The sequence below is a fragment of the Protopterus annectens genome, chromosome 13.part0 (assembly GCF_019279795.1).
Source record: "Protopterus annectens isolate FY-2018-M chromosome 13.part0, PAN1.0, whole genome shotgun sequence".
In the NCBI taxonomy this organism is placed as follows: domain Eukaryota; kingdom Metazoa; phylum Chordata; order Ceratodontiformes; family Protopteridae; genus Protopterus; species Protopterus annectens.
Window position 1 is genome coordinate 1,144,548,698 of NC_056747.1, and position 15,849 is coordinate 1,144,564,546.

A 15,849-nucleotide genomic window follows, 5' to 3' on the forward strand; every position below is an offset into this window, starting at 1 on the left:
CATCCATGCTAATTGCATTACAGACAGCACCCCCATAAATGTAGACCCAGTGGTATGTGATCTGGGTACTCAGGTTGATAGCAGTTTGAACTTTGACTACCACATATCCACAGTAGTATGGAATCCTTCTTTGTGGCACATCATATAAGTAAAGGCATTGCATCTGGAGCTAAAGATGTTATAATTCCATTATACTCTGCCCTTATCAGGCCAATAATTGAGTACAATGCTCACTTTTGCATGTACCTGACCAGACACCTGAGCAATTGGAGAGACCACAGAGGTTTCTCACCAAGAAATTACAGGGTACACAAAACAAGTCTTATACAGAAAGACTGAAAGTCCTGTCACTGTATTCTGTTGCCTTCTGATTGATAAAGGTTGATCTGTGCCCAGCATACAGGGCAGTCTCTGACCCAGCTCTGATGGAAATGCTACACATTCATAAATCAAACTGCATGAGGGTCACTCGCTCCAGGGATCTGACATGAACAGGTCATGCTGGAGAGATAGCTACATCTCCCAGAGACTGCCACCTCTCTGGAACAAGCTTCCAGTTCATGTGAAACAGAGCCCCTCCCTGACCCTCTTCAAATGCAACCTAGATCAATGGATCAGTGACCACAAATTCACTCCTGGAGTGGCACCCATGTCTCTCATGGACAGAGAAAGTTGGTGTTAACTACTATAGACCTTTACCTCTGTGGACTTCACTCACCTAACCACTGACAATTGAGGCAACTCAGGATAAATATGGCTAGGCTTGTAAGGGCTATAAGACTGTTAACCTAGTAGCCTTCTATGAACCTATGACTGATGAGGGTGCTGATGTTGATAGCCAGGATTAGACAAATGGATAAAATGCACACATTATCACTGTGCCAACACCATGAGATCTCACACATACACAAACACACACACACACACACACACACACACACACACACACACACACACAGACACACACACAGACACACACACACACACACACACACACACACACACACACACACACACACACACACACACACACACACACACACACACACACACACACACACACACACACACACACATTAGGCTGTCACAGAGGAAAGAGGCTATGATAAGCAATAACCCTTGATGGCTTTCTGTGTGGTGGCTTTCCATATTCAACTCTCACCCATGAAGAATGAACAGGTCGATTGAGAACATGAGGGCACTGCCTCCAGGAAGACAACAAAAAGTACAGTGTGAGCCTGTTTACATCTTATATTACTTATGAACTACCAAAGACCATAGAACGGCAGTCAGATTATAATTTTTTTTGTACATGACGTTCTTCAGTTGTTGTTTCCATAAAATTGACAGGCAACTACTTTCTCTGTTGTCACAGTATTCCCTCATAATTCCCCAGTGAATAGTAATTGTAGAAATCATTTGTATAGTCTGTAATCTTGTTAGTGCACATGCAGTTTGTAATTTTGATAGTACATCTTGTATGTTTATAGCTTCTTTCTCCAGTCACCCACAAATCTCCCAGCTCAGATGAATAAATAATTGTTTAATTAATTAAAAGAAATGCATTTGTTATAGAAATAGCAATAACTGTATGCAATTAAGAGCTACAGTACACAGCAAACCTGCCATACGGAAGATAAGCTGGAATGGAAATCTGTTTAGACAGGCTGTTCAGTTAGGGGCAGCAAAATATTGCCCTGCCCACAGGGTTGATGGGAAGCATATAGCAGGATAATTAGGTGCTTTGAGGCACATTGCAAATGTCAAAAAAATCATTGATATTTGATGGCATAACTTCAGGAAAAGAGACATAAGATGTAACATCACCTGGACTCCAAAGGAAAGAAACATTCCATAAGCCCCTTGTTTCTAGGATTGTTTCACTAATATGTGATCTCCATGGCATGCTAAGGCTGTCTTTTTGACATTATGGCTGCATTACACAGGATCATTGGTGTAAGATGCATACATGTGAGATGGGTGGGTGGGTGTATGGATGTTTGGATGCATGACTACATGTGCAACAGAGCAAAGCAAAAATAAATACCATTTTTTCCTTTATAAATGTCCATACCTGCCATTTCTGTCTTGCAAGGTATTTCTTCATTCGTTCTTTTGATAGTGCTTTGGAAGCTCCCTGGTCTTTTACCTTCAGCCAGGCATGCTGGTATGCCTGTTCACTGCTTAGCCGACGTCTGTGATAACGGAAAGAACACTGACCATTATAATGTGTGGATGCAGACGACAATGACCTCATTTCCCTAGTATTCTCATACAATCACTGAATTCAACATTGATGTCCAGACCAAACTCAGAAAAAAAATATAAAGATTTCAGCCCCCTGTACATAATTTACACTGCAGAAGATGACAACGTTGAATTTCATTAAAACATCTGCAGATAAACTTCTACTAAATTATCAAATAGCTGCAAGAACCTAACTAACCTGTTCTTTACAGTAATTTATTTGTACAATGTCTTGCAGTATATTCAGCTTCCATAAACAATCATTTTTTTTATTTTTATTTTATACTAGAAATCTATTGGAAATGCCCCTTTTACATAGTACTAGCACAAGAAAACATATGAACACAGTGCAAAAATATAACAAACACATAAAATGCTTCATTTTCAAAAATTATATGACTGTGAATATAATAGGAAATATTTAACTTGCAGACACAATCTTCTGAAAAGTCAAACAATACAGTATGATGACCTTTCGTCTAGGCTGGGAGCACTGGTTAAACAGTGATGCCCAGCTGGGAGCACTGGTTAAACAGTGATGCCCGGCTGGGAGCATTGGTTAAACAGTGATGCCCGGCTGGGAGCACTGGTTAAAGAATGATGCCCATATGGGAGCACTGGTTAAACAGTGATGCCTGGCTGGGAACATTGGTTAAACAGTGATGCCCTGCAGCTGTTAGGTTTTTTACATGTCTATTTTTATTCTTATATGGCCGTGTATTTCTGCATTTCTAGGAATGTATCTTGTTTTTTGTTTATTTATTCTGCCTGTTTCATCTTTGCTTGCTTATTTCCAGCATACTAAGTCCCATATGTCAAGCTGAGATTGTAGGATGGCAGAGCTGCTTTTTTAGGCCTAGTCACTCTGACTCCCCTCCCAACCTCACACAATAACTCAGACATTATTTTACTCCAGTTGTATATTTGTTTGCACATCATTTTATACTTAGAGTACTGATGGTATGACAAGTCATCAATATGTCTCAAAAATCATGTTGGCACTATCCATTGTTGCCACAGGACGGACTGAAGGAAAATATAGTCCCTCCTCCCCCAAGGAAGGGGAAATGTGAGCTACTCTTCATGAGTTTTATGTCTATGTTCCCTGGCCAACCCTCAGAGACCCAGGCTGTTAATTATACTTGGGACTGCTGTGGCTCAAGAAGGCATCTTGCCTTATATCTACAATCCAGCCTTTATGAAGTGATATATGTTATACATTCACAGATTTATGGGTAAGTACAAAGCTAACTGCCCTTGTTAGCCATTTTAAGCCTAGACAGTTTCCCTTGGTGAGAATCAAACCCTATATCTCTTGCCCTTGAGTTCAATATCTTACCCATTATGCCAACCCCAACCCCCCTTAGCTATGCAAAGAAGCATAAGTGGTTGGGCTAATCTTGTAATTTAGATATGCTTTTTGTCTAAAGATATTCATGTTTGATCCCAGTCTTATGACTTGGGGAGTTTTGCATGTGTTTGTCTCACAAACATATTTAACGCCAGCTTTCCTTAAAGTAATAGAAAGCTCCCTGACCTAATTAGAGATATTGCCAAGGAGCTACGATCCATTGCCCACCTCATCAGTGCTCCTATCCAAGCTGTGCTGTCATGTGGCAGCATTTTGGCAAATGTTTACCTACAGAAAGGGCTTGAACTGTTAGTTTAGATGTGATGTCCAGTAAATTAACCCATTTTCTGCCCTATTTCTACCCTCCACAGCAACATCCATGTGCTTTTGGTCAGATAAAGAGATTGCAAGAGAATTTCTGCCAAAAGCATGACATTTTGCATTCTGAAATGTTTACTAGCAATGAGCCACCTGTTCCCAGAAGACAACATGGGTTTGTGTACAAAGAGGAAACACAAACCTAAAATATCAAAACCATGCTATGCCAGGGCCATGGCAAAGGGAGATGGTATGCAGGCACCTTGTATTCTTATTTTTAATGTCAGATGTAGATAGCTAGTGATTCTGTCTCCAGTCTGCCCTAGTGGGAATGCATCCCTGAGACTCCATCGGGATCACATACATGGTAGTACCAGGACAAAAAGAGGATCAGCTCAGGATACCACTGCATGATGACAGTGTGTCCTCCAAGAAACTGTCTGTCATTCCTGTACCTAGCCTGTTCCCTCTGGTAAGTTAGTCATCCTGTCACAACAGGAGATACTCACCTTCCTGCAGGTTAAATATGCCAATACTGCAAACACATGCAGTTCTTTGATACAGAGACCACAACACTCTAGGTTCAAGTGTGAGCCTAATGGGCATTGTAAAGCAAAACTGTCAAGAAATATATCTTACAAGGTTAAAGCAACAAATATTCATGAGGTATATACTGTTATCTGAGTTTCAATCTCATTTTCTCTATGTGTACTGTGTGACTTTGTTCAAGTTAGCTATCCAAATGTTTGTTTAGTATGTATTATCTAATTAAAAAAATAAACAACTAAAAAAAAAAAAAAAGTTGCAAATTTCAGTAGAAAGCCTCAGCTTAGTTTTAACTTTCTTTCTGTTTTTGAACACATGTTTAAGTTACCTGGGATCTTTATTTAACAAATTCTGGATGAAATCCTTGGCACTATCTGATATCTCAGCAAATGTCTCATCATCAAATTCCCACTGAGCTGCAGTGACCAGTGAAAGGGTTTCTGCTTCATTGTTTCCTTGGAAAGGTGACTCTCCACTTAGCCTGTGGACAAACACAAAGTCTTTCTTTCATAATGTTGTTTCTAACAAAGAATGTCCAGTTACATTAAAATGTAGTATCACTAAAATGTAAACATAAATAAAACAAAAAATAGACAACACTGGGCATGAAGAACATTATAAAATAATACATAAGTTTTCCTATCTCTTTAATCAAAAAGGACTTCATCACACCAAACCAGTATTAATGCTGGAACATTAAATACAATTATTAATGTGTCACATGATGAAAAAAAACAACAGAACACATTTATCAATAGGACTGTTTGAGGAACAGAAGGGCGCATTTAATTAGATTTGGCCAAGTCCCTCTTGTTGCTGGCCTGTACCGGCTGATTTGAGATTATGTTCTAGAAGTGGGATTAAGGGGATACATAGCTGTCCCTTCCTAACTTCCGCTCCATACTGCTGTATTGCAACTAACCTAAAGAAAGAATCTATCCCTGGCGACAGCGAAATTTTAAAATGTTAGTACTCTAGCAGTTGCAGCCAGATGGTACAGACGTGTTGTGTATTTGTGTGTAATTCTAACTGGTGTGTACATGTATGTGTGAGTGTTGGAGAGACAGAAGCTTTGTCTTCAAACACACGACCATTTTCTGCAAAATCTGAGATAAGACCATGCAGTTTTGTTGTTTTATGTTGATGTCTGTAATATGCTAGCAACCATGGCTGCAGGTATGCATCAGATCGACAGACAAACTTTCCTTTCATAATTACAGCCTGACTTATAGACTCAAACACAGTTCAATGGCATCCTACACAGTATGGTATTACAGATATTGAGATGTTAGAGAGATTTTTACTTACAGGATATAGCAAATTACCCCAACACTCCACATGTCTGTTGTGAAACAAACTGGCTCAAAGCCGATCACTTCTGGGGCAACGAACTCTGGTGTACCTTGCAAAACTTTCAATGATGTTTTAGAATCTGATGAGAAAAGCAAAGGATAATTTTGTAAAGCCCTCAGCTAAAAGTCTCTACATATGTCTGCCATGTTTCTTTTTTTCTAAATAACACATCACTCATCTAGAACTAAAATCTACAAGGTTCAAATGAGCACTTTTGAACACAGCTTCTTTGAAATTCTTGAAACAAAAACAAATAAATGATTGTCGTGTACACACCAGAAATGGAAGTGTTGCACATTTTTTTATTATTCAATACTCATCATCAGAACCGAAGCCAAAATGTATTGCTAATATTCTGAACATAATCCAAGAACAGTAAAAGTTGAATTTTTTAACTTACAAGTGTCATTGTTTTCAGTAGTAAGTCAGGACTCACTTTTATTGGAGAGCTGTGGAGAAATTCTCCAGGAGAACAGAATGTTAATTAAGCAATAACCGATGACGTGGTGTGGTATATTGAAGATTTACCCATGGTTGGTGTGGTTTAATCATGTGGGTGAAGCCTGAGTGGTTAAATAAAGCCAACCATGGGTAAATATTACTATACCACAACCACGGAGTCGGTTATTGCTTTTATACAATGACATTATTTAAGAAAAAAATGTTGTGTCTATCGGCTTTTCCCGGTTAGGGGTTGCCACAGCGGAATTCCGGTCAGCTAATGATTGGCAGCTGATTTTTACGTGCCTTGTTGCCAGCCCTGACGCATAACCTTCAACGAAGGTATGCCCATTCACGCATGTCTCCACGCAGAAGATGCTCTAGCTGAGAGTCGAACCATACAGCGTCTTACTGTGAGGCAACAACGCTACCGCAGCACCACCACTGCGGATTACTTAAGAAAAAAAATACTTTTCTTAAATAATGCCTTTGTATAACGGTGCATTACAGTTCTTCCATGGCTGCTGATATACTGCTGCATTGTTTTGATGTAATGCGCATGCGTATGGGACTTGCATTCCCACACATACCCAGTACATCAATGCTTTGAAAAGGAAGCAATGGAGAAAAGAAAGTTTCCATTGCTCCGTTTTTGTTTTTTATTTATTTTTTTATTATTAAAAAAAAAGTTTGGGTTACTTAAAGGGTAGGAGAGACAGATAGAATGGAGGAAATGCAAAGAAAATCAGGTACGTGTCTTTAGTTTTAAATAAAGTACCTGATTTTTTTTGTATTTCCTCCATGCTGCCTCTTGGGTATGTCCGGAGTACGGACTATAGTTTTTTTTTTTTTTAATTTTTGTTGAAAAAAAAAATAAAAGTTTTGGACTATATGAATGGAAAGAAGTTCAGGTGACCAGACCTTTTTCCATTGGTATATTGTGGGATTTACAATAGGCACACTGGTTGGGCTGGTCAATCAGCATGCACGTTTTTTTAATACTAATGGCCAGTCATTGTATAATTATCAATAATTCTTAGGGTGGTATTCGTAGTGTGAGACTTCATAGCTGCATACTGGTTTTTCTTTTTCTCGAAGAGCACTACTGCATGTATATCTGTAATCCTAGGGTGGGTTATTAGTGCTGACAAAGGAAAAGTGAAGTTGTTTTGAAAAATACTGTCACTTACGGCAAAATTGTAAAGTATTTAATGATAATTGTTATGTATACGAGAAGGACTCCATGAAAGGTATAAGCTTTGTATGACAATATGTATTTCAATATTGTGGATGGACATGGCTACATGTGGTCATGTTTGGAAGACTTAAGGCAAGCAGCAGACTGTGCAACTCTTATTAACATTTTTAACAAATAAAGGGATTTATTATGTTTTATATAGGGATATCCTTATGTGGATGCCCTGGAGACAGAGAAAGAACACATCATGAGGGCTGTGCTGGAGGAGGTAGGGGAGGAGGGGTACTATGTTTTCTGGGAAGGGTATACCCACCTATTCTGTCATTTTTGTTGTTGTTTTATAAGAGGATAGTATGCATGGGAAATAGATCAGAGAGCTCAGGAGAAATGATAAGGTAAGAAGGAGGTGACAATGAGTGGTAACCATCAGAAGTCCCCAAGCCACAAAGCCTCAAATGTTTTCACTGCCAGATAGTGTTGCAGTTGAAGACCATAATGTTGAGGAGGCAGGGGTCTGTGATGGCAAGGTGTTCAGAGCTGACTGGGGCAGCAAATCATCAATACATTGAAGACATGCCTTGAGTGGCTGAAACCGTCTGTCCATGACCTGCTCCAGCATGTCCTCAACCAAGTTACAACCAAGTTCTGAAGCTCCTGTTCAGTGAAGCTTGTCAGGCTGCCACATGCCAGGGTTTCTACAGGACCAGTGCTACTGCCCTGACCATGTGGAGATGCCCCTGAATGGGCAGAGGGTGAGTGGTCCCTAACCTGAGAGGTACAAGCCTGGGCTGCTCCAGAGAAATCTGGATCTGTAAAAAAATGAACAGAAATGGGAAAGAAAGAAAATAATTAAAATAGGAAAAAGAGAAAAAAGGGGAGGACAGGCAAAAGAGAAAATATATGCACACAATAACTTCACACATGATACTACAGAGCATTCAATTTGTTACTATAAAACAATTTTATTTTTATAAATCTTTGATGGAGTAAAACAAAATGCAAAGGAAGTGCTTATACATACATGGGAACACTGATATGGGAAGTTTGTGCATTACTATAGTATCGGTGGGGTTTACATTCTGCAGTGTACTATGCTAACATAAATGAGAATTATGTCATATTTGTGCTTGCTATGCATTTGTTTGCAATATTGTACTGAATTCACCATTTATAAATACTTACACATAATAAAAATGAGTTAAACACAGTATACTGCATTTAGACATTCCTGGGGATGCAATCCTACATGGCGTTTACGTGTTTGCGCAGTAAGCGGCAGCACTAATTGCACATGCATGCCATGCACTGCATTTAAATGTAAACAAGCACTGTTTCTGTGTAAAGCAACATGGACAGCAGCAGATATGCAAACCTGTTTACCTACTGGCAAACTAGTTCTGTGGGATTGCAAGAAAAGTCACAATGACTACCAGGTTTATTAATAAAGCAATGTATATAGTTCCAACATATTACATGAAAATGTATACAGTGCAGACTGAATAAAAGTTGTGTAAATGATCAGTAATGGTACATAGTCTGCATTATAAATGGCTTGTCTTTTGTTATATTATAAATAAACATTTAGGGGAAGTGTGAGTATTGAACACACAAATGAATTGTAGGAATGCACATGGGGAAGAGGACAGGTGAAATATGATAAGGTACAGCAGATGAGGGAATGTCAATGAAGATAGAGGTAGCATGAACACTAATGACATCTTGACATGATACAGTACGGACAGCACAGTTATTGTATATTAAGTAACTGTCATACAAGGTGACATATTAGTAGAGAAGATTATTTGGGATATAAGCATCCTGACATGAACAATGGAGAGGGCATATATCAGAGATGGTATATACAATAGGGGTTAGATGTATATTATGATGCTGTGCAAAATGAGTTGCCTGAATATGAATATAATGTCAGCACAGGTCGCACCCAAGCAGGACCCATAGCAATGGGCTCATGGACAACAGTAGACAGAAGCATGCAGAATCTTGGACAATATCAGAATAATACCACCAGCACTCTCATGTCTTTGATATAACATCTGTGATTGTGAGTGATCATAGATGGTTCTGCAAGAACACACTTGTACAACTATTATGATTTGTTAGCAGTCTCTGGGGGAAATCAAGCATACCTTCCTCAAAATTTAATATCTGCCAAAGGTGTTAGGAAGACACTGTCACAGCTGTAGTTGTAATTACAAGCAATCATGGCTAGTTGACAGGTGTGCATGCCATATATATGGCACACTTCACTCTGTCACAAATGTAACCCATGCCATCAGTGTTGTCAGTTAGCTATGTATTTAATATGTGCATCATAGGAACATGCATCACACATGCATATAATACCTTGATGGGGGTTCCTCACCATCAACCAGTAATGTGTATGAAACAAAAGAATACTTTGGTATGGCCAATAAGATGTGTGGGAGCTCACTGTAGCAAATGTGGTACATTTGAGTAACTCATCCCTGGAAGATGTGTTGTGAGGTACATGAAAAAGGGTGCATTGTACTCAGTTATTGGTGTGATGAGGGTTGAAAACTATGGAACTATAATGTCCTTTGATGTGGATGTCTAGCACCTACTCAGGAGTTGTGTTACCAAAAAGGTAGTAGCCACCACTGTGGGTGCATGCTGGTGGACATTCCACATACCATCTACCTGAGTACACAGGTCACATACCAATTGGTCTACCCTTGGGGTTGTGCTGTCTGTATTATAACTAGGTTGCGTATTTGCTTTGTAACAACTCTCTCCATGATTTATGTTCATCTCCTGTGTCTCCATGGCTGTGGCAGCAGTCCTTTGTGTGTGTTGATATTGTCTGTATTATACTAATATCACAATTGGATTCAATGATTGTCCACAATTTGCAGTCCTCCACAAAGCTGTTTGGACAAAGGATGTGTAAGTCATTCTTGATGTCTGAGACTTAAATAATGAACATGAAAGGGCCTAGGACAGACTCCTGAGGATTGGACCTGATCCCTGGCCTCTAGATATAGGTCACTTCATATACTTCAACATATTTATCTCTCACGTATGTGATCCGGTGATCTACCCACTTGGTGATATAGGTGTTTATGGCCACTTATGACAGTGTCCCAGTAATACCTCAAAGTGGATTTTTGTTTCATGCCTTGCCCAACTCAAAGTTACACAGGATGATAATAATATTGTCATCATGCATGCCCTTATTTACCTTCTTGAGGGCATCTTGTTTCTCCCACAGTCAGAAGGATGCATGCTGATATACACCTTTCTATGGGAACATAGTCTGTCTGGAGGCTGTGTTGAAGTATTGATCCAACAGTGTCTGGTAGGTCCATGTTTTGAGTCATGCTATAGGCAACCTATGATATTGTCAAGGCCTATTGATTCTGTGTTATTAGCTGAAGAGAGCGCACAGATGTGCTTCCTTCCTTAGAATAGCAACTGAGTAATGTTTGCATGTATACTGTGGCTGATGGCCACTGGCAAAAGGGTGACGATGTGTGAGACAAACTATCAGCTAGCAGATTCTCCATTTCTCTGGCTAGGTATGTCTGGTGGTATCCATATGCATCTCTGTGCTTAGTTGTGTATTCCACTTAACATTTCAAATTTATTGGAATAACTGATTTGTGAAAACACCTAGAAATACAACCTTGGCCATTCATCCCATTCCACACACTGGTACTATGCATATAGTTATATAACTTACCAATGTCACGTAATTACATCAATTGCACAACATATGCCTATATGTGTTTCATGGGCAAGCTGATGCCAGATCAGGACTCTTTACAAATCAGTTGTTTGTAGCTCATGCATAACAGTTCCTAACACAAATGCTAATAGTCACAATGGTGCTGCTGACATCCTCAATAATCCTGGAGTATAGCAATGCAACTGCACATCCAATGATTTCCACAGGGTTGCAATTGTATCAAAACATGATACACTGGCTGTGTATATCACAGCATAACAACATGTGTATGAGACAAGACTCATGTGACCATGTAATCAATGTGAATTTATACTGATGTGTGTCACAGAGCATATAAGGATGATATGTAGACATATGCACACCTATCCAATGCTGAAAGTGTCACTGTGATGGTGGAATGTGAACTGTGTTGACTGTTGATCTGCTCCACAACACATCCTAATATGCCAACAATATACATACAAGTGTATCATATCATGTCAACAGTTGTAAGGAGGCATATTACTGCAGTTGTTATAGAAGGCGCATGTAATGCAATGGTATCAATGGCCATCAATACATTACCTCACATCACAGATTTTAAGACTCTCTTGCAGCCATACTGTACATCTACAACTCAGTGCACATGTCAATGACAGCAAAATTGACTAGCCATTATTCTACCATGTAAATAAAAATCCCTATATCTATATTACAGAAGATAGTAAGACTAGTGTACGTATGTGTATATTTGTTAGATTGCATTACATCCTGCCACTGTCCATATGAGACGTGCACCACATCACAACAGAATTAGCAGTCACACATGCAGTGGTTTGAAGATAACTTGCAGAGGCTCATGGAAGGACTCTGCTCATGATTTGTGTATGCATATCTGACATGACAACATCCTTCAATCCTCTGCAGGAAGGATGTCACGTGGCCAGTGGAAACAGTAGGATATATGGGGCTATGTGGAAAGTACCCAAAGTGAAAGTGAAATGATGAGCTATTCCAAAGATCATACAATGACCATAATGAACCACACACATACACATACACAAACACACACCCCCACACACACACAAACACACACACACACACACACACACACACACACACACACACACACACACACACACACACACACACACACACACACACACCAGTAGACAAGGCCTGATTTGAACATTACCCCTGTGGTGGCATAGAATATGAATGCCATGCAATGACACAGTAGCATCACCACATATGTCTGACTGTAACACTGTCACATTGCACTTTATGCAGTATGACAGCTTCATTGTATGCTGAGGACAACATTTTGGAAGGAGCACAGGGCATGCATGTGGAGTCACATCCCTTTGTAAAATTGTCCCATAAGTGATAGTTGTATGTATAGTCACACAAGTTGCATGCTGTCAGATTAAAACACCTATATGTGTAGTTAAAGTAGCTTGCAAACACAGTAGTTAATGTTACTGCCACAGCGCAGGTTTGTCTTAAATATTGTCAGAGTGCATGTTACACAGGGTGACATAATTAAAGATATTCAGAGGAGGGCTGGATATAGCTGTACTGAGAACAGAACCCTTTCTTAATTATTTACTGATGACATCAGCAGAGACTGGTTTAAACAGGATGACAATAGCAGTGTTCCACATGCAGGTATAAAATAGTCTCTTGACTGCCAGCCAACTGAACAAACACACATACACACATACTAGTTGACTGCACTGAGAACAGAATCCATGCCTAAGTACACTGACTGAAGAACTCAGTGTTTAACATCAGCACTACAGCGCAAGTCAGACTTTTACAATGTTGCAGGACAATTTATAGTGAATGACAGCAGCATTGGATGTTTTTGAAAAGATGTTTGGAGGCCTGAATGAAATGGATGTGTAGGCATGTACAATTGTCAAAATATTGGTAGGCCATGGGATTGTACTGATGACTGCAGGATATACAGTTATGCTCTTCTGACTAGACAGACAGAAACACACCAGTTGACTGCATTGAGATTACTGCCCCTACCTAAGTACACTGACTGAGAACTCAGTACTTATCACTACACCACAAGTCTAACTTTTACACTGCTGCAGGACAATTTATTGTGGATGACATCAGCACTGGATATTTGAGAAAAGATGTTGTGAGGCCTTTCTGAAATGCATGGCTAGCCATGTATAACTGTCAAGATAATAAAGATCTGCATGTTACTGGATTGAGGAGTGTGCAAAGTGTAGTATCTGTTGTTGTGTTTCCAGTGTGCAGGTATACCTTAAAAAGACTTCTTTGCAAACTATATGCAAACAGCTGTCTACATTACTACAAGTATTAGACACTCTCAACATGTTTTGTTAGTATAAAGATGTATATGGTATATAGCAAAGCATTATTTTCTGTAGTGTAGATATATTTGGGAAAAAATACTGAGAGACCAAGTTTCAAGTGCATGGGTGCAGGTAACGCATGACTACAGTGTAAATATAGGTTCTTTCCTTAAAAAGTGCCTTCCCTTTGTTTGTGTTGTTACATATACTTTCATTGGATGAAGACTAACTATGCAGTAAACATAAGTAATACTTGCTAATGTGCACTTTCCATAACACACTGCTGAGCAGCTGGTTTGCACGATCAATGGCAAAGTGTTTGTACATGTGAGATACATGTTTATACTTCTTTCTCCATTTGTGCATATTTATTTCATGAGCAAATGCGAGCCCCTGCTTCGCCTATGACTTTATGAGAGTTCTATTGGTTGTGATCTTTGCACAAAAGCAAACTGCTTTTGTGCAAAATTATGTGGAAAGCAATAATGCCAAACAAAGATGAAAGCAGTTTATGAAAAAAGAAGGGTAATGTGACAATTGGCATTACTTTTTGGTTTGGATGCTGCTGTACCTGTTACTTGATTTAACTTTGCAGACATGTGTTGGTGGTACAAATTATATGACCTAGCACACTTGTGGTGTGGCTTTAGACACTGATAAAATTAATTTGTACAATGTGGGATTCAAACCTATGCATTAAAGATAAAAAACTACTGTCCACATAAGTGATATTTAATTCTTGCCACAGAAGTGCTTGTTGAACATGCTCATTAACTAAATATAAATACATATGACAGAGTGAGGGGTTAACCAAGTATGTGTGTGACCTGACAAGGTCCTGGTTTATACATTCATGTGTGTATGAGTATCACTGAGGTCTGAAGCCCATTCAATGCCAGAGAAGACAGTTATAATTGCAGAAACATAATATTCAGTATACCTTTGTCACACATATCATTCATATGAGCTCCACTGCTATACATACATATTGTTATATATAATTACATTTAAAATGTTTTCATTTGTTTTTTAAAACTGAGTGGACAAGAATTAATAAACATGGAAAGTGTGGTAGATTAGAACCCAGGCTTACCTGTATTGCAGCCCTACACTTACACCTGCTGCCACAGGAACAGTTAATAATGTTTAAGTATATGTGCTAATTGCCACACAATGCCGCTTAGCGTGATTGAAGGGCTGCAAAAATAGATGATAAAATGTATCCATTTTGAAATTGTTTTCACTGTCAGCAGGTGTTCTAGACCTGCAGTTATTGGGGAAGGTTGCTAACCACTGCGCAATGCCACTTAGTGGGTTTGCGCAATGGTAAGAAAAGATGCAACAATGTATTCTTTTTGAAATTGAGAATATTTGCATCCTCTCTGCAGGTGCTCCTTCTGCTTTGTGTGTGGCCATTAAGCCAGGTTTGCATGAAGGCCATTGATTCGCAAATGTGACAAACAAAGCTCACCTTGTTTTATCTTTGTGAGCAGTGTTTATTATGTTTCATTCTTAAAAGGCAAATGAAGGACTTGAACCTTGATCTACAGATAGTATATACTGTATGGATCACAGTGTTTAGCAAATGTGCTACACATTTACAAGTATAGTTTATTATAGAAGTACATTACATGACATTTATTTTATCCATTTCCCACATTTGCACTAAGCCACATGCTGTGCAAATAGTGGTATTAAAAAAAAAACAAATAAACATTATAAAATAAATATTAGTATGCATTAACGTTTTTACACAAGTCTGGATTTGAACTGTTACACAAATGAACCTACAAAACACAGTGAGGGTGCCTTATCCCTCTTTGGTATAGAAACAGCTTTGCAGCAGGATTGAACATCATTGTGCATACAAGCAAGTCCAAAATCATTCACACTTGTACACTCTCAGTTGTTTGTACATGTGTTCATTTCAGATGTAGTACAATGAATGATCACACAACAATTTATGACTATTGTTTGTAGCAGTGCAGCTCTGTCTTATCTTTGTATTGTGTTCATTCTTCTGTTATCTGAGCAGTAATCTGAGACATGCAGTCTGCAAGGCATTTTGTATCACTGTCTTTAAAATATACAAGAGTATTAAATGGCAATGATATACAGTTTTCAACAAAGGCAGGGGAGGGTGGCTATTACTGAACAGAAACTGTGAAATGTGTGTAGCTTACTTACACTTAAAATCTTAATACAATTACTTCTACACTTTGTAAGTCTAACCTTTCTGACACACCCACTGGAGGTAAGGGAGTCTGAATTGCTGTTGTGTTTTCCTTTTCCCTACCAGTAATCATTCACAGTTGCAATCCATTAGTAACAAACACTGAGGGGGTGCCTGCAG

The 15,849-nt window shown here is 39.0% G+C and overlaps 1 protein-coding gene across 1 annotated transcript in view; it reads right to left on the bottom strand.

Moving 5' to 3' along the window:
* The window catches only part of LOC122788162 (myosin light chain kinase, smooth muscle-like), a 943,334-nt gene that overhangs the window by 65,345 nt on the left and 862,140 nt on the right, over positions 1-15,849 (bottom strand). Inside the window, exons 12-14 of the mRNA XM_044055140.1 lie at positions 5,771-5,894; positions 4,791-4,943; positions 2,075-2,195 (exon numbers count right to left, since the gene is read on the bottom strand). Coding sequence (XP_043911075.1) covers positions 2,075-2,195; positions 4,791-4,943; positions 5,771-5,894 — 398 coding nt within the window. The remainder of the gene's footprint in view (positions 1-2,074; positions 2,196-4,790; positions 4,944-5,770; positions 5,895-15,849) is intronic.